Here is a 25711-nt window from a genome sequence, read left to right on the forward strand (position 1 = left end):
AAGGACATAATGGTGTATTCGTAAAGACCGTATCGAGTGGTGAACGCGGTCTTAGGAATGTCTTCCTTCTTTATCTTGAGTTGATGATATCCCGTCCTTAAATCAATCTTTGAGAACACTTGGGCTCCACTGAGTTGATCAAACAGATCGTCAATCCTTGGCAGTGGATACTTGTTTTTAATGGTGATGTCATTCAGCTATCGATAGTCTACGCACATTCGTAGACTGCCATCCTTTTTGTCCACGAAGATTGCTGGTGATCCCCATGGTGAAGAACTTGGACGAATGTATCCTTTTTGTAGCATGTCATCTAGTTGTTTCTTCAATTCCACCAATTCTGAGGAAGGCATCCGATAATATTTCTTATGTATCGGAGTGGTTCCAGGCACCAGGTCAATGGAAAACTCCAATTCTCGGCCTGGTGGCATGCTGGGCAATTCTTCAGGAAATACATCTGGATACTCACTGACCACTAGGATTAATTCCACCTCTTCTGCCACTGCTGCGAAAACCATATCTTTCGTGGGGATGCGCTTGCGGGCATAAAAACTGGTAGTGCGACCTTCCATATTTTTCAGGGTAACTTCTCTGGTCGCACAGCTGATGCAGACTTGGTATTGGGTTAACCAATTCATGCCTAGAAATCGATGATTATCAATGATGTTGGAAACTTGACGCCCTTGATGTCAATCTCCAAATTTTGGCAGACGAGATTGCTTCTGAGTAGGGATCTCAGGGATTGTACCAGCATGTGTTTTCCCAAAATCGAGCAAGGAAAATTTTTTTGGGAAGCAAAACCCTGCGAAATAAAAGAGTGGGAAGCCCCAGAGTCAAATAAAATTACGGCGGGTATGTTGTTAACGAGAAACATACCAATGACGACTTCCGAGTCCTCTTGGGCTTCATCTGCGGAGATGTGATGAACTTGCCCTTGGATTATATCAGGGGCGGAGTACTGCTCCATGTAGTTGACTTGTGGCTGATATGGAGCTACGTGCTTGGTGTTCTTGGGACACTGTCGGGCGTAGTGTCCGGTTTGACCACAGCTGAAGCATGAATTGTTGCGCTGACAATCGTCTCGCACTAGGCTGGTCACGACATTCTTGACTTGTGTAGTAGTCTTGCTGACATTCTATTGCCAATTGGGTTTATACTCCACCTGAGTCTGTTGCCAAGTACGAGCCTTTTGCACTGGTTGCATATCCTTCTTGGGCTCGAATTTGCGCTTGTGGTCATTAGCAGCTTGCTTGTTGTCGTGTAGGAGCTTGTGTTCCCTCTCAGTGATGAGGGCCTTGTTCACCAGCGTCAGGAAGTTTGGGAAATAAAACATACTGAGAGTGCACCTGAGATGCTGATTTAGGCCTCCAAGGAACCGGTCGATCTTCCTCTCTTCTGTGGCCACATCATGGAGAGAACATCGGGCCAGATGGTTGAATTTGTTCAGGTACTCGGCGACGGTCATGCTGCCTTGAGTGAGAGCGAGAAATTTGTGTTGCTTGATCTTCATGATTCCGGTGGGAATATGATATTTGCGGAAATGCTCCTTGAATTTTGTCCAAGTAATTTCCTCGCCGGCAGGCCATATTGCTTTGGCATTATCCCACCATATAGCGACAGCTCCTTCGAGATAATGCGTTGCAAAAGGAACCTTGTCTCCTTCATCTGTGCAAGCAATTTCCAGTTTTCTCTCAATAGTCCTTAGCCAGTCGTCGGCGTCCAAAGGATCTGTAGCATGGCTAAAACTGGGAGGCTTGGTTCGCTGAAAATCTGACAGCTTGGAATGATGGCCATTCTGGTTTCCATTCTGCCCAACCATAAGTTGTACACTTTTCAGTATTTCTAGCAGATCGTTGCTCCTTCTTTCTTCAAACATTCGCAGGATTTGCTCGGTGGAAGGCAGTTGTGGTGGTGGAGGCAGAGGTGGCTGGTATGGCTTAGGGGAATGTCCTGCCTATCTTGCGAAACGACGGACAGGGACATCCTCACCAGCTTGACTGCTGCTGCCTCCAGGCGACATCCTATTTTTTCTTTTCCCAATACATAGCAACCACGATGAGAAATTCCAAAATGGGGGAAAACCAATGACAAATCCCGGAAGAAAACAGCGAAGGAAAACCAAGTCGAATAAAAGAGTCTGACATAATTATACATAGTCCCAACATGAAAATAAACATCGCAATGGGTCTACTACCCTCGTACATGAAACTACGCATCATGACAAGTGCGATTACAGTCATACATCACGCTCTTGGCTACCATGATACTCTAACAGTCTACTGCTCAGATGGTGCTGCTGCAGGTTCATCTCCTGAGCCGGACCCAGATCCTGAACTGATAGTAGAGACCTCCGGGGGAAGAGAGGTGCGCAGGCGCTGCCTTGAGGGCTCTCCCTCAGGGGCAGGTGTGGGATGGGATCTAAGCATAGGAGCGGCAGGGGTAGCTATAAGAGAAGACCATGCAGCAGGAGCGCTACGAGGGTTCACCGTCAGAGGGTTAACGATGCCCTACGAGGTCGTCGGAGGAACGGAGGTGGGAGGAGCTGGAGCAGAAGTATAGATGACAGCTGGAAGAGGGTTCCTTATACGAGCAGCAGCGAGAGCGGCGCGAGCGCGTGAGAGCTCCCGAGCTAACTAGTAGTTAAGGAGATAACTAGCGGTGATGTAGCGTGCAAGGTGGCTAGTGGGACGATCGCACGCCGGATTAATCAAAGGAAAGCAGATACGCCCATTCTCGTGCAGAGATGGGTAGTAGAAAAGTTCAGGGTGGCTGTGCATGCGAACCTCATTGTAGCACAAGTCTACAAGAGCCTCGATAGCAGCAAACTGAACTGCCTGAGATGGCGTAGAAGCAAGACCACCCTTAGACGAACGAGTGTAAGCGCCGGATGGGGAACTGTGGTGTAGAGTGACCTCAACATAATACTCATACAATGCACCGGCCAGATGCTCGCGATACACCCAATACTCTAGATCAGCACCCTCTGGATGGAGTCGCCGCCACACGTTCTGAAGCAGGTGCGGCGATGTGCACGGAGCTGGCTCAGGATGGTACAAGATCGGTACTGGTGCCATCTACACTCACAAACCATACGGTTAGTAATAACAACAATTAAACATGCATGCAATGCAACAACCAATTTCTATGACCACCGACACTCAAAAGAAGCTATCTACCGTTTTGCTCACGCACTACCGGTCTAGCGTGTCCTACAATCAGCGCGGCTCTGATACCAAGCATTGTGGCACCCCGGCTCAGAGCAACCGGTTTACCCTGCATTGCCAGCCCAGAGATCGAGTCTTCTGGCAATACACAACAACATGGTACAGAAATAACCGCTTTAGTGATACTAGCGGGATACATAGGTTTGATATTACATCGAGATGCGAGGCCAAGCGGCACACATGGTGCTGCTGGACAGTATGTACATTATTTAATGAACATGGTTGGGCCTCGATCACACGAAACTACACGGCAGCGGAAGACCGACGTAGCGGGACTCCATAGCACAGGGACACCGACGTGGACACGGCCTAGACATGAGGTGCGCTCCGATGCAAATCGACTTGCCTGAAAGCTGGCATAACACGCCAGGTCAGTACATGGAATGTACTTGCAAGCTCACAACAAATATAAGCACGATGACAGACAATATCATGATAATTAATCAAGTTAAATTAATGCAAGAAATACTACAGATGCAATGCAGCCAAACAGTGCACCGAGTCACGCGGAGTCGCTTACCAGACGGTTACCTCATAACCAAATGGTGACCACACCAGGGTCACACCTGAAACCAAAAACCCATGAACACCTCTAGTGTTCAAGGTTCGCCACGAAACAATGCATCACAACAATCACTTAGTTTTCAAGATTAATTATAAAAGTTGATCCAGGGTGTGACTTACTCCCGAGTCTTGCCCATAACCGAGGGCGCAGCTATCGTTAGATTAAATACACTCTGCAGAGGTAGTGCACTTTACCCACACTACGGAGTACCTGGCCTCGCTTTCCCATTCGGGTGGACCAAAATATTCCGACGAAACCCTCCCTTTGTCATGCACTCTCCCCGGCCACTCCGACCATCTCCCTCTCAGGGCCAGGTCTTGGGTGGCCCCGTGTCTACCAAAGACACCAACGGCCACCATCGTGGCAAAACAGTCCCAAACGGGGACAAGGTACCATAAACACAAAAACGAGCACACAAGGTTATGTCTGCCTATCGGGCTAGGGTATGCACGCCCATAACCTTCCCTCGCGGGAGGCACCGGTGAGAGCCACAATAAAGGACCGAATCACGACCTTCCCATTAGGTAAATGTGGTCGCACTGAATTAAAAACTCGATTCAGTGGCACCATGATGTGATCAACATCATATTCAAGTTGAACTTAATCAGGTTTAACTTTGATAAAAACTTTTTATTACTAACATGGCATAATACCGAAAATCATGTAACTACTCGACATGCAAAACAAACAACTCATGTTCATGGATCAAACTTAACCACACAACTATCTTGCAACACTAAGGATCAACCTTTCTGGTTATACCTCATTTTTACCAGCAAGCAACATTTTTATTAGTTCTTTATTTAAATGAAAGTATCACTAAGTGAAAATTTCTACCATTAATTTCCATAGCAATATGCATAGTGCAAAATCTTACCCTACTTAACCAAACAAGTTCATTGCATGCAACCAGTAACTAAAACAAGCATTTCTAACAGAATAAAGTAACTAACAATTTACCAAAATCATTTACCAAATTTTAAATGCAAATAAGAACTCATATTCAAGTAGAAAATCATAGATATTGAAATAACACCATCGAAATGCTGGTGTGGCTTGCCTTAGTGTAGAGGAGGATCACACCCCTCTTGGTTTGCTTCAAGACAAGCTTCTCGTTCTTAAAAGTAATTTAAAATCACAAAAATAAATGTCAAAACACATTCTGAAAATCACCAGAAATTCTAGACAGCAAGGAAAAATCCACCTTTTGGTGTGCTGTTAGAGCTTTCTGGAACAAAGACAACGCAAAAAGAATCAACTCATTTGGACTTATGATTTAGAAATGGTGGCTGGTCAAAGTTTAGTCAAATTACTGAATTAAAATTTGAATAAACAAAAAATCCTCGGGAGGGGGGGGGTGACGTCGAAGACATAAAACGGGAGTGCGCCTCCACTCGTCCCGCTTCGGGCACGAGTGGTGAGGCTGACACTGGGCCCCGCCCGTCAGGAGTGGGAGAGGGGGATCGAGATCAGAGGAGGGGCGGCGTTTCACCGGAGCTCATGCCGGCGACGAGGGGGTTTGGGGCTAGGCTAGAGGGATAGATTGGAAGCGGGGCTTGCGGCGCACCTGCCCGTACCCGTGGCTTGGCGAGAGGTGGACGGAGCAGCTCGGGGTTGAGCTCGCAAGCTTCGATGGCGGACGGGGTTTGTCGGAGAGGTTGAAGACGACGGCTAGAGGCAGCTCCGAGGGCTTGGCGGCCTCCAAGCAGCACCAACGGACGACCAAGGCCCTGCCCAAGCAGTTGCCTGAGCTTGAGAGGCCCTAGAGAGCGGTAGCTGTCCTACGGGGATCGCCGGAGTCCTCGGGTCGGGGCGACGGCCAGAGGCCTGTCCGATCGAACTGCGGCCGTTCTACGTGTTCGTGGTGGTTGTGTGGAGTGGTGTGTGGCCAGGATTCGAGTCGAGGTGGCTTTATATAGCCGGAGCAAGAGGGGGGAAACGTGTCGCCACCGGAGCGTTCTGGACACGCGGCGAACATCGGCGAGAAGCTCCAACGCGAGGGGGCAAGGTGCTGTGTCGACTCAGGGACTTGCCCACACTTGCGGACGCGCATAGGACGCGGTTGGGAAAGCAGACAAGCACACGCACGCACTGTGGCGTTTTAGCCGCGACGCGCCCATGCTTGTTGCGGCGGCTCCGGCATCGGCGAGCGCTAGGGAGGGGTCAAGCTTGATGGGTCGAGGGTTGTGGCACGGTGCGGCAGTCGGGGGCGAGCGCTGGAATGAGCACGCGCAAAACAGAGAGCAAGGCTCCAGCCAGAGCGTGTCGAGACGCTGCCAGGCGCCGTGTCCTCGCGCGGTCACCAAGCTGGCATGGTTAAAACAATGGCCAGGAGTGGCCAAACCTTGTCTACGCGCTCGACCATGCAGTCTTACATCTAGGAGAGGTGATGGAGCATACCCAGGCCGACCAGACGCGCCTCTACCAAGATGGCAAGTTTCTGGTCAGAAACTTGGTTGCAATGTTTGGCCACCTTCTAGAACGCCATTAGGGCTAATCTCCTGGGGTTTAGGGTTTCTTAGGAAGGTGTTTAAGCTCAAGAAAACTCAGGGCCAAAAGCTCATGGAAAAATGCACTTGCTGTACAAAGTGCATTTCTGGTCCAGAAGTGAAAAGATTTTCTGCAGCAAAAATATTATAAAAAGTGATGCAATATTTTTGCATGGGAAGATGTGTCAGGGTCCTACGAATATTCATGAATTATCTCAGATTTTTCCGAGCAAGAAAAATTGAGGTTGCTTTGGAGCAAATGGTTCTGAAGTGAGTTTCAGAGAGGGAAATGAATATTTTTTTAGGAAAAATATTCATTTGATTATTTTGGGAATTTGTTGGAAGAATAATGCAGATAGGTCACTTGGATGAAAGCCAAGGATATGCCCAAGTGACAAGTCCATATGAAGTGATTCAAAAACCAAGTCAAATCAGGGCAAAAACCACGGTGAAAACCAAGTCCGGAAAAAGAGAGAAGACAAGTCCGGCAAAAGAGAGAAGACAAAAATCCAGGCTGTCATAGTTATATAGGTAGGATCATTCCGTGGTAAAATTTCAGAAATTATTAAGCAATATAAAATATAGTTTCTTCACAAACTGAAAATATGACCAGAATAAAAGATTGGATGATGACCTCACATGGATTGCTGGACTGAGCTCAAATTTTGTGGAGAGTTATTATTTGAGCATATGGAAGATTTGGAAAAATCTCAGCCAATTAAAACGTATGACATTTACCGCATCGCACGGCCCAGCACACCTAGCGATCGCAAGTGCCTCGTTTATATTGCCGGGTTGCCTAGCAAGATTTTTAGGTTCAATATGTGGAAGGGCCATGAGTTGACGCGGGGCTTGCTAGTGCGGCGAATAATGAGGAATGCAGGGAGAAGGACAGATTTCAGAAAGGGGCATGTGCATCAACATCCTTTTGTCAAAGAGTGTTCCGCACTGTAGACTGGTAATTTGCAATACGATGTATTGATTGGGGTGCTGGTGCACGCATATATAATACAAGGGAAGGCCTCTACCTCAACTATACAAGGCTAGGAGGTGGGCCACAACTCCAATACACGTGCAATACAAAATATATACTCAACACCCCCCCACAGTCGAAGCGTTGCCGGAGACACAGAGACTGGACCGAAACTCCTCGAAGACGGGAGTAGGCAATCCCTTAGTCATCACATCAGCAAACTATTGCGTCGTCGGCACATGAAGAACCTGAACACAGCCAAGGGCAACCTGCTCATGCACGAAGTGAATATCGAGCTCAATATGCTTCATTCGTCGATGGTGCACCAGGTTGGCAGAGAGGTAGGCCGCGCTGACGTTATCAAAGTAGACAAGAGTTGCCTTGTGAACATCACAAAACAACTCCTCGAGCAGCTGACATATCCAAGAGCATTCGGCCACGGCATTGGCCACGACGCGATACTCTGCCTCGGCGCTGGAGCGGGAGACCATGGGCTGCCACTTCGATGACCAAGTGATCAACGAGGGCCCAAGGTAGACGTAGTAGCCTGACGTAGAGCGTCACGTGTCGGGGCAGCCAGCCCACTAGGCATCCGAGTAGGCCACGAGGTCGGTGGAGGCGGAGGCCGTCAAGGTGAGTCCCAAGGACATGGTGCCGCGTATGTAACGGAGAATATGCTTCACCAAAGTCCAGTGAGAGTCACGAGGGGCGTGCATATGAAGGCACACCCGCTGAACGGCGTACTCCAGGTCAGGGTGAGTCAGTGTCAAGTACTATAAAGCACCGACGATAAAGTGATAAAACGCTCCATCGGACGCGAGAGACCCCTCCAGAGCAGAGACCTTCGCCTTCGTGTCAACGGGGGTGGGCACCGGCTTGCAGTTAAGCATACCGGCACGCTCAAGGAGCTCGTGGGCGTACTTCTGCTGATGCAGAAAGAAACCATCAGCCCGGCGGATCACCTCGATGCCGAGAAAGTAGTGCAGGGGCCCCAAGTCCTTGAGGGCGAACTCATCATGAAGACGAGCAGTCAGGCGCTGAAGGAGATCAGGGGCGGACGCCGTGAGGATGATGTCATCGACGTAGAGCAACAGATATGCAGTGTCAGCTCCCTGATGATACACAAAGAGTGAGGCATCAGAGCGAGTGGACGGAAAGCCCAAAGACTGCAGGAAGGCTGCGATACACTGGTACCAAGCCCGAGGCGCCTGCTTCAACCCATAAAGAGAGCGTGAGAGCAAGCACACGAAATCGGGGTGCTCGGCGTCGACGAAACCAGTAGGCTGCTCAAAGAACACCTGCTCGGCGAGATGACCGTGCGAGAAGGCGTTGGAAATGTCCAACTGATGCACAGGCCAGGCCGCGAGACGGCCAGCTGAAGGACGGTGCGGATCATGCCCGGTTTTACAACCGGGGCGAAGGTGTCGGTGAAGTCCACGCTCGCGCGCTGCCGAAAACCACGAACCACCCATCGCGCCTTGTAGCGCTCAAGAGAACCGTCCGGGCGAGTCTTGTGGCGAAACACCCACTTGCCAGAGATAATGTTGGCTTGGGGGGGGGTCGCGGAACAAGCTGCCACATGTGGTTGCGCTGTAGGGCGTCTGAGGGAGTTCTGGATTAGGGGGTGTTCGGATAGCCGGACTATATCTTCAACCGGACTCCTGGACTATGAAGATACAAGATTGAAGACTTCGTCCCGTGTCCAGAAGGGATTTTCCTTGGCGTGGAAGGCAAGCTTGGCGATACGGATATGTAGATCTCCTGCCATTGTAACCGACTTTGTGTAACCCTAACCCTCTCCGGTGTCTATATAAACCGGAGGGTTTTAGTCCGTAGGACGACATTTACAACAACAATCATACCATAGGCTAGCTTCTAGGGTTTAGCCTCTCCGATCTCGTGGTAGATCTACTCTTGTACTACCCATATCATCAATATTAATCAAGCAGGACGTAGGGTTTTACCTCCATCAAGAGGGCCTGAACCTGGGTAAAACTTCATGTCCCTTGCCTCCTGTTACCATCCGGCCTAGACGCATAGTTCGGGACCCCCTACCCGAGATCTGCCGGTTTTGACACCGACATTGGTGCTTTCATTGAGAGTTCCTCTGTGTCGTCGCCGTCAGGCTCGATGGCTCCTACGATCATCAATAGCGATGCAGTCCAGGGTGAGACCTTCCTCCCCGGACAAATCTTCGTCTTCGGCGGCTTCGCACTGCGGGCCAATTCACTTGGCCATCTGGAGCAGATCGAAAGCTATGCCCCTGGCTTTCAGGTCAGATTTGGAAGCTTAAACTACACGGCTGACATCCGCGGGGACTTGATCTTCGACGGATTCGAGCCACTGCCGAGCGCGCCGCACTGTCACGACGAGCATGATCTAGCTTTGCTGCCGAACAGTGCCCTGGAGGCCGCGCCCGCATCAGCTTCGACCCTTAATTCGGAGCCAACTGCGCCGATCGAGGATGGGTGGTTGGACGCCGCCTCCGGGGCTGCGATCCCAACGGCGATCAAGCCGAACACCAGCCCCGCACTCCGCGAGACTCGTGACTCCAAGGAGCCGGACTCTGAACCATTCGCGCCCCTGCCAATCGAATCCGATCGGGCGCCGATCAGGGAGTTTACTGCCGCAGACATCTTTCAGCACTCGCCCTTCGGCGATATTATGAAATCACAAAAGTCTCTCTCTTTATCAGGAGAGCCCTGGCCCGACTGCGGTCAGCAAGGTTGGGATATGGACGATGAAGAAATTCAAAGCCCACCCACCACCCACTTTGTAGCCACTGTCGACGATTTAACCGACATGCTCGACTTCGACTCCGAAGACATCGACGGTATGGACGCCGATGAAGGAGACGATGAAGAACCAGCGCCTATTGGGCCCTGGAACGCCACCTCGTCATATGACGTATACATGGTGCACGCACCAAAAGATGATGAGGAGGAGCGGAAGGACGCACCAAAGGCTTGTTCCCTCGAAAAGCAGTCAAAGCGGCGATGCAAGCGCCGCCCCAAATCCCGCCTCGACAGAAATAGCGATCACACAGACCCAGCGCTGGAGCAGGGCGAACCGCTGCCAGACAACGGCAATCCGGATAATCAAACCAAACAAACAAATTCTATCAAGGATAATGGTCCGGACAACATAACGCCGGGCAGGCACCCGGAGCAGCAGAATGCCCGTAAAATGCTTGTTGCCACCGCGAGGAGTCTTAAAAAGCAGAAGCAAAGGCTCAAGGCCGCGCAAGACACACTCCAATTCAGATGGAGTAAAATACTCAACACAACAGCAAGGTACGGCGACAATCGCCCCTCCAAGAGCTACCCAAAGCGGAAGCTGCTACCCGAATTCGATGAGGAGGCCTCAGACCCCCCACAACCAAATATCAAAGAAGCCACCTGGTCGGATAGACGACCCCTCTACCAACATAGAGCGGCATACAACACCGCTCACAATACAACACGCGACCCATGCGAGGGCTCGCACCCAAAGGACGGTGCAACAAGATCCATCTATGGACCATGCAAGCGCGCCCCAGCATACAATGCAACACAACAAACATCCGAACAACACGGTACACCCAGCTACAGGGGTGCCGGACACCCCCTATGTTTCACCGATGAGGTACTGGACCATGAATTTCCAGAGGGATTCAAGCCCGTAAACATAGAGGCATACGGCGGAACAACAGACCCTGGGGTCTTGATTGAGGACTACATCCTTCATATCCATATGGCTCGAGGAGATGATCTCCACACCATCAAGTACTTACCCCTCAAGCTCAAAGGGCCAGCTCGTCACTGGCTCAAAGGCCTCCCCGAAAGCTCCGTTGGAAGTTGGGAAGAGCTCGAAGACGCCTTTCGGGCAAATTTTCATGGGACTTATGTCTGACCTCCGGATGCGGACGATTTGAGTCATATAACTCAACAGCCCGGAGAGTCAGCTCGGAAGCTTTGGAACATGTTTCTTACTAAAAAGAACCAGATTGTCGACTATCCGGACGCCGAAGCCTTGGCAGCTTTCAAGCATAGCGTCCATGATGAATGGCTCGCCAGACACCTCAGCCAAAATTAGCCGAGAACGATGGCCGCATTAACAAACCTCATGACCCGCTTTTGCGCGGGTGAGGACAGCTGGCTAGCCAGATGCAGCACCAGCGACCCCAATACATCTGAAGTTAGAGATGGAAACGGGAAATCACGGTGCAACAGCAATAACAAACGCCGAAATAAAGAAGACAACACGAAGGGCACGACAGTAAATGCTGGATTCGAAAGCTCTCGGCCAGGTCAAAAGGCGCCCCCTAAAGGCACCAGGGATGAACTGTCCAGCCTCAACAAAATTCTGGACCAAGTATGTCAGATCCATAGTACCCCTGGTAAACCTGCTAATCATACCCACAGAGAATGTTGGGTCTTCAAGCAGTCCGGCAAGCTCAACGCCATACACAAGGGGGAGGATACACCAAGTGAAGACAAGGATGAGCCTCCCAAGAAAGTCAAAACAGTAAACGTGTTACACGTGATCAAGGGAAAAAACAACACGGCACTCCCAGGAAAATATACCCAAGTGCCTGTCACCGCAAAGTCCTGCCACTGGTCATCTCAACCGATCACTTTTGACCATCGCGATTACTCAGCAAGTATCCGACACGCAGGATGGGCTGCCCTGGTATTAGACCCAGTAATTGGTGGATATCACTTCACACGAGTCTTGATGGACGGTGGCAGCAGCCTAAACCTAATATATCAGGATACAATCCGCGGGATGGGGTTAGACCCAACACAAATTCGCCATAGCAATACTACCTTTAAAGGAGTAACGCCAGGCCCAGGGGCTCCTTGTACGGGCTCCCTCCTACTACAGGTTATATTCGGCTCCGCCGATAACTTCCGTCGCGAGCATTTAACCTTCCACATCGCTTCGTTTCAAAGTGGCTATCAAGCACTGCTCGGACGCGAAGCTTTCGCTCGCTTTAATGCAATACCACACTACGCCTCCCTCACACTCAAGATGCCCGGTCCACGTGGCATCATTTTAGTGCACGGAAATATCAAGTGATCTCTGCGCGCCGAAGAGAGTGAGGCTGCCTTGGCAGCCGCACACTAAAGGCACCCGGACCAGCGAAAGCATCCAATAGGTCGTCAAGACCTCAGACACAACTAATCGAGTCCGGTGCCGCTACTTATACCGAATAAATGGTCACACCCCTATTTGTCAATACAAGGGGCTCAACGCGCGCAGACAAGTGGCAATTTCTCCTCATCTTGAATTATACATGGTTTTCTTTAAAAACTATCTTTTTGCACGACAACTTTTTCACCTAAATTCCTCTCTTTTACAGACGATCATCGTGCTACACCCGTCCAGGGCACAACGGAGACATAGGCGCAGACGTGCAGCAGGGACCCGCTCCAAGGATTCTTTTTAGATTAAGACCCTGCGTAAACCTTTTTTACTGTCTCTTATTGATACATATCCACCATTGAGAAGGATGCTGACGTCTTGGCATGTGGCCACGCAAGAACAATGCATGTACCTGGACACAAGGGGCTTCTTACAAAGGCCATTATTTAGGCCCGGTTTATACCACTAAGACCGAATACCTTAGGGAGTGTTCGGCGTCGCGAGTTTGGCCTTATATGCATCAGCTCTGAATCATTGTCTTTGGTCAAATGTTGGGTTTGCCTGGCTCCTGTGTTTTGGTGCCTTACGTTCCGCTTTACCGGCTAAGGTAGCACCAGGAGAACTACTGCGATTGTGCCCTGGTTCATCCAGACGAGCACCTCAGTAGAGAAAGCCGAAAACTGACTATCATGATATAGCGTGAGACTGGTCAACCACTCGATGACCTGTTGGAATCTTAGAATTCCTCCGCCTTAACGAAGGGACGTTTTCCGGCCAGGCATGTACGCACCCCGGGATCGGGAAAGTGTGGAGCCACCAGGGGCTATTTAGTAGCCCCACTGTCAAACTCCTATGGCTAAGTGAAAGTGCTAAAGCATTATAGTCCGGTTGCCTCGCTCGCTCCGCTATCACCTCCTTAATAGGACCAAGACGTTGGGTTAAGTGTGAACGCGTGTTTTTGCGAGCACCTCCGCATTATATGCGTGAGGGTTGAAGCCGACGGCTGCAATCTTTCAGGTTATACACATGTATACATAAACGGCCGCCCAGGAGGCATCATATTACTTTTAGGCAAAAGTATAAAAATAGCCTTATAAAAATTTATAAAAGCATTTCGCTTACAATGAGATTACATATCACTCAAACATAATATTTTTTGAACACTGGGTCTCTATCAAACGAGCACCCTCAAGAACTTCTTCAAAGAAGTGCTCAGCAGCAATTCGGCCTATGGCCGAATCCCGCGCTGCAACAGTGGTAGCATCCATCTCCGTCCAGTATGCTTTAACACGGGCAAAGGCCATCCGTGCGCCCTCTATGCACGCCGACCTCTTCATCGCATTAATGCGCGGCACCACGTCAAGGAACTGCTGCACCAAGCTGAAATAGCTGTTCGGTTTTGACCTCTCCGGCCATAGCTGATCCACAACAGACCTCATGGCGAGTCCGGAAAACCTATTCGGATCGGCCCATTCGGCTAATTGGTCAGTCAATGAAAGCGGATGCTCTGGAGAATGGAATTGTCTCCAAAACAGCTAGTCTACTTCACGGTCCGTCTGACCCTGGAAGTACTTGGCCGCATCGGCAGCGCTCGCCGCCAAATCCATATACACATCCTCCGAACTCCACAGCTGATCTAGAGGGGCATACCGTGGATCTCCGAACTTCCTCCGCAACATAAAGGATTTCCCAGCTACAATATCCTCGGCTTCCTGCAGCTCCTCCTTCTTTGCCCTCATAGCAGAGCGGAGGTCTTTTCTCGTCGCAGCAGCCTTCTCAAGGTCCGATGCCTTCGCTTGGTTTTCCTTTTCAAGAACCCGGCAACGGTCGGCGGCGGCTTTTAATTCTATGGCCATCTTGGCCATCTTGTCTCGGCTCTCGCCATGCGCGACCTTCTCGGCTTGCAAATCTTCGGCCGCCTTCAAAGCAGCCGCATTACCCAACCTCGCTTGTTCCTTGGCTCGGGCAAGTTCTGCCCGCAAGGCTTTAACAGTGGCAGCTCCATCTGCAATCACAACATATTAAAGATACTGGCATCATGCTGCTCTTCCTATGTGGCGTTTACCAGATAATGACACTTACCCTGTGCCTCGTCAAGCCTTTTGTTAACAAGCTCGATGTCGGCGTCTGCCGCATCTAACTGCCGTTCTAAATGGGCAAACTCGCTAGTCCGGCTAGCCACCGGAGCTTCCATCACCTGCACGTAGAGGCAGTATGGTTATTACCTGGGAATATGATCCTCTGTTCATCGTCGTTTCCGACGACAACCAGAGTCTCAGGGGCTACTATCTACACAGGGCACACCTAGCATGTGCAAGACTATCATACATTCTTTTACGTACCTCAAAGCCTGTCAGTAGACTCATAAAAGCTTCATGCAATCCGCTTTCGGCGGACGAGATCCTCTTCATCACCGTATTCATCAGCACACGGTGTTCATCTGAGATGGCCGCTCGCCCCACCAACTCCCTCAGAACATCCGATCGCACACTAGACGGTGCCGGACTCTTTTGTCTGCTCTCTTCGGGAGCCGGACACTGGGAGCTTCGGGGGTCAATGGGATTATCTTCTGGCCTCACCGGACTCGAAGGGGCCCTCCACGACGACACTTCGGGGTCGCCCGCTTCCGGAGCGGAGGAGTCCGTAGGAGGCGTTTCGCTCTCCATCATCTCTGGAAGAAGATCCCCCGAAGACGAGCTCATTTGAGAGGGGCTAAGGCCCGAACTGCAAAGATATATGCGGTGGTTATTTTCTCAGAAGAAAAAGATGGCATATATGTACTATTAAAGTATTTCGGGTCACTTACGACTCGCGGGAGAATTGATCCCCCCGCGGACTTTGTGCGGCAACAGCACCCCCCAAGGTAGGACCCTCTATGGGAGACTTCTTCTCTCGTTTGGAAGCTTCGGCTTCCGAATCCCCGGGCGTAGTCCTTTTCCTCTTCTGGTCGTCTTCCTTCATGGAGATGCTCGCTCCCTCATTTAGAATGGGCAGCGTTGGGGCCCGCGTCCACCCGTATTATCCTCCACAGTATCTTCCTTCAAGGGTTCCGGGCAGGGTGCGGTCTGGAGCATCTTTTCCAATACCGGATTTTCCAAACCCTTAGGGAGGGGGGCCGAACACCGAATCAACTTCGCCTTTGTTAGCCAGTCCTGGTCAAAAAGCAAACTCTCAGAAATAACTTCGTAACAAAGGAGAGATAGTATGTTCGGCCGGAAGATTCCTTACCTATTCGGCGGTGCGGTTACTACTCAGGCCCACGTCCTCGGTAATTTCCGGACACTCTACCTGAGGTCCGAAGAATGACTTGTACATCTCCTTGTGCGTCAGGCCGAGAAAATTTTGAATGACACGCGGTCCCTTGGGATTGAACTCCCACAAGCGAAGGGCCCGGCGTTTGCAAGGCTGGACTTGACGAACCAGCATAACTTGTATTACCGCAACTAAACTGAAATCTCCATTGAAGAGATCTTGAATGCGGCTTAGCAGTATAGGCACATCCTTGGCTGGACCCCAGCTCAGACCTCTGCTGATCCATGACATCAGTTGTGGTGGAGGGCCCGAGCGGAAAACAAGGGCGGCCGCCCACTTGGCACTTCTAGGAGCCGTGATGTAGAACCACTCCTGTTGCCACAATTCAGACACCTCTGGGATGGAACCTTTGGGCCACAGAGCTCCCGTCATCTTGCGTATTGAGGCACCTCCACACGCCGCATGTTGCCCCTCGATCATCTTCGGCTTTACTTCAAAGGTCTTGAGCCATAGGCCAAAGTGAGGGGTAACCCGGAGGAAGGCCTCGCACACGACAATAAATGTCGTGATATGAAGAAAGGAGTCCGGAGCTAGATCATGGAAGTCTAGCCCGTAATAAAACATCAAACCCCTGACGAAAGGATCCAGAGCAAGGCCTAGACCTCGGAGGAAGTGGGAGACGAACACGACGTTCTAGTTGGGTTCGGGGGTGGGGACGGCCTGCCCTCGGGGAGGCAGCCGATGCAAAATCTCGGCGGTCAGATATCTGGCCTTCCTCAACTTTTTGATGTCTTCTTCCGTGATGGAGCAAGGAACCCATCGGCCTTGAAGGCTAGATCCAGACATGACTGAAGGTTCGGAGCACCTGACCTGAACTTTGGGTGTTTGAGCTTGAGGTGGGGGAAGGATTCGATTGAGCACGGGAGGGAAAAATAAAAGCCTTGTCCCTTTATAAAGAGGGTGAATATCAAGCATCCTCTCCGTGTCCGTTTGGACTTGCCTATAATCTAGGAGTCCTAGAAGCGGTTGGGTTACCCACGCCCATATTGATGAGAATCCCGGAATAAGGGGACACGATCTCTGCTTTAACAAGACATGCCAAGGAAACCGCCTCGCATGACGCGCTGAGGTGGGATAATAAAATGACTCGGATAAAGGCTTGGCCGTGGTGTGTCGCACTACGGAATACGTCAGCAGATTAGATTTGTGTAAATATTATTCTCTCTATGGCAATATGTGGAAACTTATTTTGCAGAGCCGGACACTATCTTTGTGTTCAAAATCTTCTATGCAGTACTTGGAGGAGGAACCCGCCTTGCAATGCCGAAGACAATCTGCGCGCCGGACTCGTCATCATTGAAGCCTGGTTCAGGGGCTACTGAGGGAGTCTTGGATTAGGGGGTGTTCGGATAGCCGGACTATATCTTCAGCCAGACTCCTGGACTATGAAGATACAAGATTGAAGACTTCGTCCCGTGTCCGGAAGGGACTTTCCTTAGCGTGGAAGGCAAGCTTGGCGATACGGATATGTAGATCTCCTACCATTGTAACCGACTTTGTGTAACCCTAACCCTCTCCGGTGTCTATATAAACCGGAGGGTTTTAGTCCGTAGGACGACATTCACAACAACAATCATACCATAGGCTAGCTTCTAGGGTTTAGCCTCTCCGATCTCATGGTAGATCTACTCTTGTACTACCCATATCATCAATATTAATCAAGTAGGACGTAGGGTTTTACCTCCATCAAGAGGGCCCGAACCTGGGTAAATCTTCGTGTCCCTTGCCTCCTGTTACCATCCGGCCTAGACGCATAGTTCGGGACCCCCTACCCGAGATCCGCCGGTTTTGACACCGACAACGTTGAACTCCTCCTGCATCGCAGCCAGCCAATGGGGATCCCGAAGGGCGACACGAGCAGAGGTGGGGATGGATTATGGCGTCGATGTCGAGGCAGCACACACATACTCGTCTGAAGAGTAGCGTTTGCTCGGCCAATGCACTCCTGCACGGGAACGGGTAGTCACGCCGAGCAGCGGAGCAACCGGGCCGGCGATGGCGGCGGGTGCCGCGGCGTCAGGGGCCACAACGGTGGGGGCCGCGGCGGCGGCATCGACAGCCGAGCCAGTGGCGGAGGAGGCGACGGGCAAGGTCGAGGTCGTGCCCGTCGCAGGGGTGATGGCGCCAACCGGGGTGCGGGCGGTATGCCCACCGGCTCAACCTCGTAGGAGGGTGCCGGGGACCCGAGGGCCCGGTCAGACTCAACCTCGGGGGAGGGAGTCAAGAACCTGGGAGGGGCGGCAGCAGACGCCGGGCCGGGGGGGGGCTCCAGGGATGGCCGCCGCCCATTGCTCTAGGTAGGGGGCGCGGGGACCGACGCCGAAGAATCCACGACCGAAGGAACCTAAAAAAACGGGAACACCGTCTCGACAAAATATACGTGCCTCGATGTGTACACACGATGAGTGACATGATCATAGCACCGGTAACCTTTGGTGTTGGGAGGTTAGCCAAGGAAGATGCATGGGACGGATCGGGGTGCGAGCTTGTGTGGCGTGGTGGACGCAGTGCAAGGATAACAGAGACACCCAAAGATGCGAGACCATCATAGGATGGTGGTGTACCGAAGAGAAGGTGGTGAGGGGCGTAGTTCCAACAAGGACGACATAGACGAATGTTAACTAAAAGAGTGGCGGTGGCGAGAGCATCGGGCCAGAACCGAGCGGGCACGTTAGTGTGGAAGAGCAATGCGCGAAGGCAGTCATTAAGAGTGCGGAGAATGCGCTCGGTGCGGCCGTTTTGCTGTGAGGTGCAGGGGCAAGTTAGGGGGAAGATGGTGCCATGAGATGCAAGAAGTGAGCGAAGAGCGACGTTGTCAAACTCTTTTCCGTTATCAGTTTGGAGTGCAAGTATGGGGCGAACGAACTGAGTGGTGACATAGGAATAAAAGGCGGTGAGTGTGGCTAAAGCATCGGATTTACGATGAAGGGGAAAAGTCCACACATAATGAGAATAATCATCTAAAATCACCAAATAGTATAGATAGCCTGTGTTACTCGCAACGGGAGACGTCCAAACATCACTATGAATCAACTGAAACGGATAAGTGGAAACTGAAGTAGATGCACTAAAGGGAAGACGAACGTGCTTGCCCAAACGACAAGCCTCACAAGTATGCTCGTCGAGCTTATTACATGAGAAAGAAAAACTCCTAAGAACCTGACGCAAAACGGCGGGGTTGGGGTGGCCCAAGCGAGCATGCCAAAGGTTGACGCCGACAGAGAAGGCGACGGGTGTGGAAGTGGAGGCGCCGGTGTGCACGGGATAAAGCTCGTCAGGGCTATCACATCGGTGAAGCACCATCCGGGTACGGGCGTCCTTCACAGAAAAACCAACGCCGTTAAATTCCACAGTAAGAGGATTCTCACTAGTAAGACGACGAACGGAGACTAAGCTAGTGACTAAGTCAGGTGAAACAAGAACATTAGACATAGTGATAGGTGTGGAATTAGAAGGAAAACTAGTGCTACCGACATGGATGATAGGTAAAGAGGAACCGTTGCCAAGAGTGATACGAGTAGGAGTGTGAACTGGACTGGAAGAGGATAGGTTACCGGGATGAGCTGTCATGTGCGCAGTAGCACCCGATTCCATGTACAGGTTTCCTCCACCACCATAGTTGCTCGGCAACGGCGCCGAGTGGAGGGCGGCCAGGAGGGCAGGGTCCCACGGTGCACGTGCCGGCGGTGGTAGCTGGCCTCCATAGGGCGGTGCCTGGGCGGGCGCGCCGTAGCCACCGAGGGGTGGCAGCGCGAGCGGGGCACCGTAGGGCTGGTAGGAGGCGCTGACGAACGCCTGGTGACCCGCTGGACGGGGGCCAAGGAGACCCGGTGCAGGAGCCCGCGAGACGGGCATGTAATAGGCGTGGACAACGCCCGTCCACGGGCTTTGCCCGGCGACCCACGGTGGAGGTGACTGCTGGTAGCGGGGTGCCCCCCCAGCGACCGGCGCCTGCTGCTGCTGGCGGGCCCCCCGCCACCCCGCCTGTTGCGGCGGCCCCCGCCACCTTGCTGCTGATGGGGAGGCGCGAGGGGCGCGGGCTGAGCGGGCGGCAGCGTGTAGTAGCCCGCGGGTGCGGGCGGCGCAGGGTGGTGAGGGGCGGCCGGAGGAGCAGGGCCGCCACGGGTGGTACCGACGGCGAGAGCGGTGTGCTGGACCCTCTGCTTCAGCTTCGTCATCCGACGCTCCTCAAGTTTGAGGTATGCGACGACGCGCTGGAAAGTGGGTTGCGGCAGCAGCGTGAGGTTGGACGCCGCGTTGCTGAAGTCCTCATTAAGACCTGTGGTGAGGGTGCTCAGCATGAGGTCGTCAGAGAGCTTAGCGCCGATGTCGCGGAGCTCGTCGGCGAGCATCTTGAGCCTCATGCAGTACTCGTCGATGGTGGAGTTGTCCTGGTGACAGCCGGAGAACTCCTGCTGCAAGAAAACAAGGCGCTGAAGTTTGTTGTCGGTGAAGAGCGCGTTGATCTTGGCCCACATGATGCAGGCGTCGTCTTCCTCGGCGACGACCGTGTGGAAGATGTCCTTCGGGACCGTCTGGTAGAACCAACGGACGATCGTGGCCTCGATGGCGGACCACTCCGGGTCGCCGCGCATGTACGCGCTGTCCACGGAACCGTCGATATGCTCGGTGAGGTAGTACTCACGGAACGCAAGGTTGAAGTAGGTCTTCCACGCGTAGTACGACGTGCTGGAGCTGTTGAGATGGATAGGGGCCCGGGCCTCAATGTTGAGATCACATATGGCGGTGGCGGAGGGCTCGGGGCCAGCGAACGGGTTGGACGAGTGAGTCGTGGAGGAGCCAGGGGACGATGGCCACGACATGGCGGCGGCGTGCGGGAGCGAAGGGGGCAGCTAGGGTTAGGGTTTTGGGAAGGAGGCAGGAGGTGGCAACAGCGGCGGGTGGTGCGGCTGCGGCAACAGGGCGGCGGCACGGGTGCGAGAGGGGGAGGCGCGGGTGCAGCGGCGGGGAGTGGCGGGCGCGAGAGGGGGCAGTAGCAGCGGCGCAGAGAAGGGAGCGCGGCGGCAGCGGCACGGGGTGCGCGGGGAGGAAGCGATCACGAGCGGCGGCGGCGGCGACAGACCCTAGGGTTGCAGTTGGACCGGTGAGGATGATATCATGTCGACAGGTAATTTGCAATACGATGTATTGATTGGGGTGCTGATGCGCGCATATATAATACAAGAGAAGGCCTCTATCTCAACTATACATGGTTTGGAGATGGTCCACAACTCCAATACACATGCAATACAAAATACATACTCAACACGCACAAAGGAAATAACAACATAATCGGTTGCCTAGTTTCTATCACATCGTATCAAAACATGTGATTGTAAATAAATTGCTTTGTGAGTCAGGCAAGTAGCATGTTACCTAGGGATAAGATTTGGCAGTGGTTAGTTTCGCATGCATGTAGGATGGTGTGAGTGACCAGCCGAGCATTTGGCCGAGTCATGTGGCATGAGGTGTGAGCTTGGATGAGGCTAACAACCCGTTGCATGTAGTCTGGTTTGCTATATAAGATAAACTAAGAGAGGATGGAATAGACGGTGAGGGTACACGTAAAAATGTAGTTGTTTGTTTCACCAAAAAGTGATGCATCGGCGCTTTCCCACTCGGGTTTGCCTGTGTTTTTGAGAGACATCTAGAAATCCTAGAGATTTTGAGAGAGGAGAGAGTTGTTAGATACAGCTTAAACATATGTTTTTGTTTGAGGCATTGGAGGAGAACAAAATTTGTATGAATTGCTCCAAACTAAGGTGACCGCGCGTGGTGACTGCGGTGACTGTCCGGGTGCATACGCACTCGGAAAGCATGTAAAATTCGCCATCCCCTCACCACGGTGGCTGTAGAATCCACCGGTCTTCTCACATAATCTGCATATTGCTCCGACCGCCGGCGTCCAGACGAGCTCGAAGCCTCTCCTCTCACAGCGGGGACGACGTCGTTGAGCTCGGCGTTGGCCTGCAGTGATGCCGAGAGCACCGGCATTGCGACCACGTCCTCGCACATTCGAGCTTATGAGGGTGGGAGGAAGGAGTCGCCTGCCCGGAAAACATAGAGTGGTTAAGGCCATCTCCCTCCATGCAATCGGCGAGGTGGGAAGGCGCCGCGAAAAACGAGCAGCGGACGAAGAATGTAGGTTCGTGTGCCTGCCCGTGAGTGCCAATGGCTGCAGCGAGCCCTCGGGCAGGGTGAGGTTTCTTCTTCCAGCGAGGAGCGGGCAGCTGCTGTTGTGGGTGGCGGTGTCGAACAAAAGGAGGGTACGGTCGAAGCTTTTGTCTTTTGCACCAGTTTCAATCTGATATAAATCCATGGTCAAGGTGTTTGTTCCAAGGGTAGTTTTGTGTTCATTGTTCCATCATGTGCTGCTGGCATGTTCCTGGCTAGCTAGAATTTCCTTTGCCCAGATGTATGACTCCAGGTATGTTTTGTTTGGTTCTCCATTTCCTTTTCTTGACCATGCCAACAGTATATGCTCTGTTTTTATGAATCTGAACTGCATATTAACGGCATATGTCCTGGTACATTACACCGCTGGAGTACTTATTTGAGAGATAACCCCTTTGAGGTGTGGTCAGTCTGTATATTTCACTTTATTTTATATTTTTTGGTCCCTGTTGCTATTTACTCCCTCCGCTCCTAAATATAAGTCTTTGTAGAGATTCCACTACGAACCACATACGGATTTATCAAATGCTTCTTTTACTTCTGTCCTGTAAAATTGGTTATTGCACCTAATTTTAACTATTTTCAGATTGGCACAAATGTGCTAAATGCGGAAGTGATGCATTCTATTTATGCTTGTGCTGTCCAATTTCCTCTACTTGTGGAGACTGCTTTGGAAAAATTGATTTCGTCCCAGTGAAGCAGAGCAAGGAATTCAGCATGGGATTCTGCCGCAGCTGTTTTAATATGGCAGTAGCGACTGAGAAGATGATCATGAAGAGGTAATATGCATGCCACCAGGCTCATTTTTGGATTACAGTAACGAGCTTCCATTTCAAAGTGGCACTACGTTTCAATTAGCACGCTATGCTATTCCATTCGTCAATTTTGTCACCCCACCTAAAAAATATTAAGATTCCTGTTGCTTACCGTACATTGTAATAGTTGTAGACTTGGCAAACACACCTAGCTACCTTATCCCACCAGTGAGTCGGTATCTCAGCGTCCTTTTGACTTAGTTTATTCTGATGTCTGGGATCACACTCCCTTTGATTCAAAAGGTGGTCATCGCTACTATGTTCTGTTTATTGATGATTTCTCTTGCTACACTTGGCTCTACTTTATGAAATCTCGTAGCAAGGTTCTTTTTATATACAAGCATTTTGCTGCCATGGTTCACACTCAGTTTTCCAAGCCCATTCATACTTTTCGTGCCGACTCCGCCGGAGAGTATATCTCACAGATGTTGTGTGGTTTTCTTGCTGACCAGGGTACCCTTGCCCAATTATCTTGTACGGGTGCTCATGCTCAGAATGGAGTTGCGGAACGTAAGCATTGCCATCTACTTGAGACTTCTCGTGCGCTGATGATTGCTGCCTCTCTTCCACCACACTTTTGGGCTGAGACTGTCTCTGCCTCTACCTATCTTATCAACACATCGGCTGCCTTGCAGGGTGGTATCCCTATGGAGCGTCTCTCTGGTCGTTCTCCTGACTACTCCGCTCTTCGTATGTTTGGATGTGTGTGTTATGTCCTTCTTGCCCCGCGAGAACGCACCAAACTGACTGCCCAGTTGGTTGAGTGTGTTTTTCTTGGTTACATGAGCACAAGGGCTATCGCTGTTGGGATCCGATTGATCGTAGGCTGCCCATTTCGCATGATGTGACTTTTGATGAGTCTCGTTCCTACTATCTACGTCCTTCCTCTTCACACTTCTCTGTGGATGATATTTCCTTTCTTCTTCCTGACACTTCCTCTTCTGTGCCTTATGTCTCTCCCCTCCCTCCGGCACATCTCGCTCCTTCTCATTCCCCACCGCCACCACCTTCACCTACATCCTCCTCCTCCACCTATCCCCCATCATGTCTAGTCTCTCACCCACTTTCTCCCTTCCCTCTCCACTACACTCGCCGCCCTTGTGTTGAGGATGCTTCTCTTGACGCGCCATCCACTTCTTGAGCGCCCCCTCTCACGCCTCCTCCTATTCATAACCTTCGTGCTCGGCCTCGCCCCCCACCTGATCGCTACTCTCCTGACCAGTACGGTCTCTCTATCGTTGCCGAGCCCACTTCCTATCAGGCTGCCATGACTCAGCCTGAATGGCAGCTTGTGATGGCTAAGGAGCTTGTTGCCCTTGAGCGCTCTTGCACATGGGATCTGGTTTCACTGCCTTCCGGTGTTCGTCCCATCACCTGCAAGTGGGTCTATAAGATTAAGACTCGCTCCGATGGTTCTCTTGAGCGCTACAAAGCTCGTCTTATAGCTCGTGGCTTTCAGCAGGAGCAGGGCCGAGATTATGATGAGACTTTTTCTCCTGTAGCACACATGACCACTATCCGCACTCTCCTTGTTGTGGCTTCTGTTCGTCATTGGTCTATCTCTCAACTTGATGTCCAGAACGCTTTTCTCAATGGTGAGCTGCGTGAGGAGGTCTACATGCACCCACCCCCGGGGTACTACGCCCTGATGGTATGGTCTGCCGCCTTCGACGCTCCCTCTATGGTCTTAAACAGGCCCCTCGTGCCTGGTTCGAGCGTTTCGCATCTGTTGTGACTGCTGCTGGCTTCTCGCCCAGTGACCACCACTAGTAGAAAAAGGGCCATTTGTCCCGGTTCATAAGGCCCATTTGTCCCGATTCGGGAACCGGGACTAAAGGGTCGGTACTAAAGCCCTATACCTTTAGTCCCGGTTCTTATACCAACCGGGACAGATGGGGCTCTATGTGGCTGCTGCGGCTTGCCCTGGTAGGGGGGCCTTTTGTCCCGGTTGGTAGCACCAACCGGGACCAATAAGCTTCCACGCGTCATGTCAGGACCGGATTTTCGGGATATCAATTTCCCAGAAAATGGCCCTTGTGCTCACCAGCCCCAGGATTACTGTTAGCTGATGAGGCACCAACTTGATACAGAAATTCCAAGCAAGGTACATAATATGTAGTACAAGACCATTCTGGCCTATGAGTACAACAAATGGTTTCTAGTGGTTGATGGCGGAAGCGGTTTTGCGGATCATCAGCGTCTATGGGACTCCATTTCCCACAGGAACAGCTGACCTGGATAACTCCTATCTTCGTGAGGCTGCTATCACCATTGCGTAGGTTCCGGGGCTGTCATCACAACATTCCTCTCCACGCAAGAAATCTGGCCAAGACAATAGCCAGGGACAAGCCAGTGAGTACTTTGAATGTACTCGCAAACATTATGAACACAGGTATAATATAACAAAAGATAATCATGCTCTGAAATATGCCATGATCACTACGCCAGCCATAAATAAAAATGATGATGCATGCAAGCAGGTTAATCATGTCAAATATGAATATGCAATCAGAGAGTAGAAATAGAATGCACCGATCGGGTGTCTGAAGCGACGCCTCGAAAGGATAATAATATAAAGCATGCCTCAGTCGGGCGTCTGAGCGACATCACATAAGGGGCTTATATATAAAAGATATAACAAGCATGCCACAGTCGGGCGTCTGTGCGACACCACATAAAGGGCTTATAAGTAATTGAAATGACAAGCATGCCACAATCGGGCGTCTGAGCGACACCACATAAAGGGCTTATAGGTATTTGAAATAACAAGCATGCCACAGTCGGGCGTCTGAGCGACACCACATAAAGGGCTTATATAAGAATAATCACAGTGAATATCCAGGAGGTAGAATCGTCCCAGGGATACTCATTAATATAAATAATACAAATGGTTAGTCCACAATCATAATCATCATATGTCACAGGTCATAATCAATGTTCTTGGTTTAGTAGTTTTTCCTCCGAAGACCGATACTAAGACCGACACTTGACCCATCCCAGACTGTAGTCCTTAACCATGGACACGGCTATTCGAA

At 51.4% G+C, this 25711-nt stretch overlaps 1 protein-coding gene across 1 annotated transcript; it reads right to left on the minus strand.

Annotated features, from left to right (window-relative positions):
* Positions 1 to 7832: 7832 nt before the first annotated feature.
* LOC147987108 (uncharacterized) lies at positions 7833 to 20510 on the minus strand. Its single transcript, XM_087542280.1, has 5 exons — positions 19592 to 20510; positions 19242 to 19493; positions 18847 to 19088; positions 8091 to 8360; positions 7833 to 7979 (listed from the first exon to the last, which is right to left on the minus strand). Exons 1-5 carry the CDS (start codon positions 20508 to 20510, stop codon positions 7833 to 7835), a joined length of 1830 nt encoding a protein of 609 aa, XP_087398406.1.
* Between the last annotated feature and the right edge of the window lie 5201 nt (positions 20511 to 25711).

The sequence above is a fragment of the Triticum urartu genome, chromosome 2A, assembly GCF_056163025.1.
Source record: "Triticum urartu cultivar PI428250 chromosome 2A, HENAU_Tu73, whole genome shotgun sequence".
Lineage (NCBI taxonomy): Eukaryota > Viridiplantae > Streptophyta > Magnoliopsida > Poales > Poaceae > Triticum > Triticum urartu.

Coding starts and splice junctions, on each gene's coding strand:
- LOC147987108 (XM_087542280.1), bottom strand. CDS start 20,510: ATGTCGTGGCCATCGTCCCCTGGCTCCTCCACGACTCACTCGTCCAAC. Junction 19,494..19,591: donor TACCAGCAGTCACCTCCACC/GTGGGTCGCCGG, acceptor GCCCCCGTCCAG/CGGGTCACCAGGCGTTCGTC. Junction 8,361..18,846: donor ACCCCGCCGTTTTGCGTCAG/GTTCTTAGGAGT, acceptor GTGTATCATCAG/GGAGCTGACACTGCATATCT.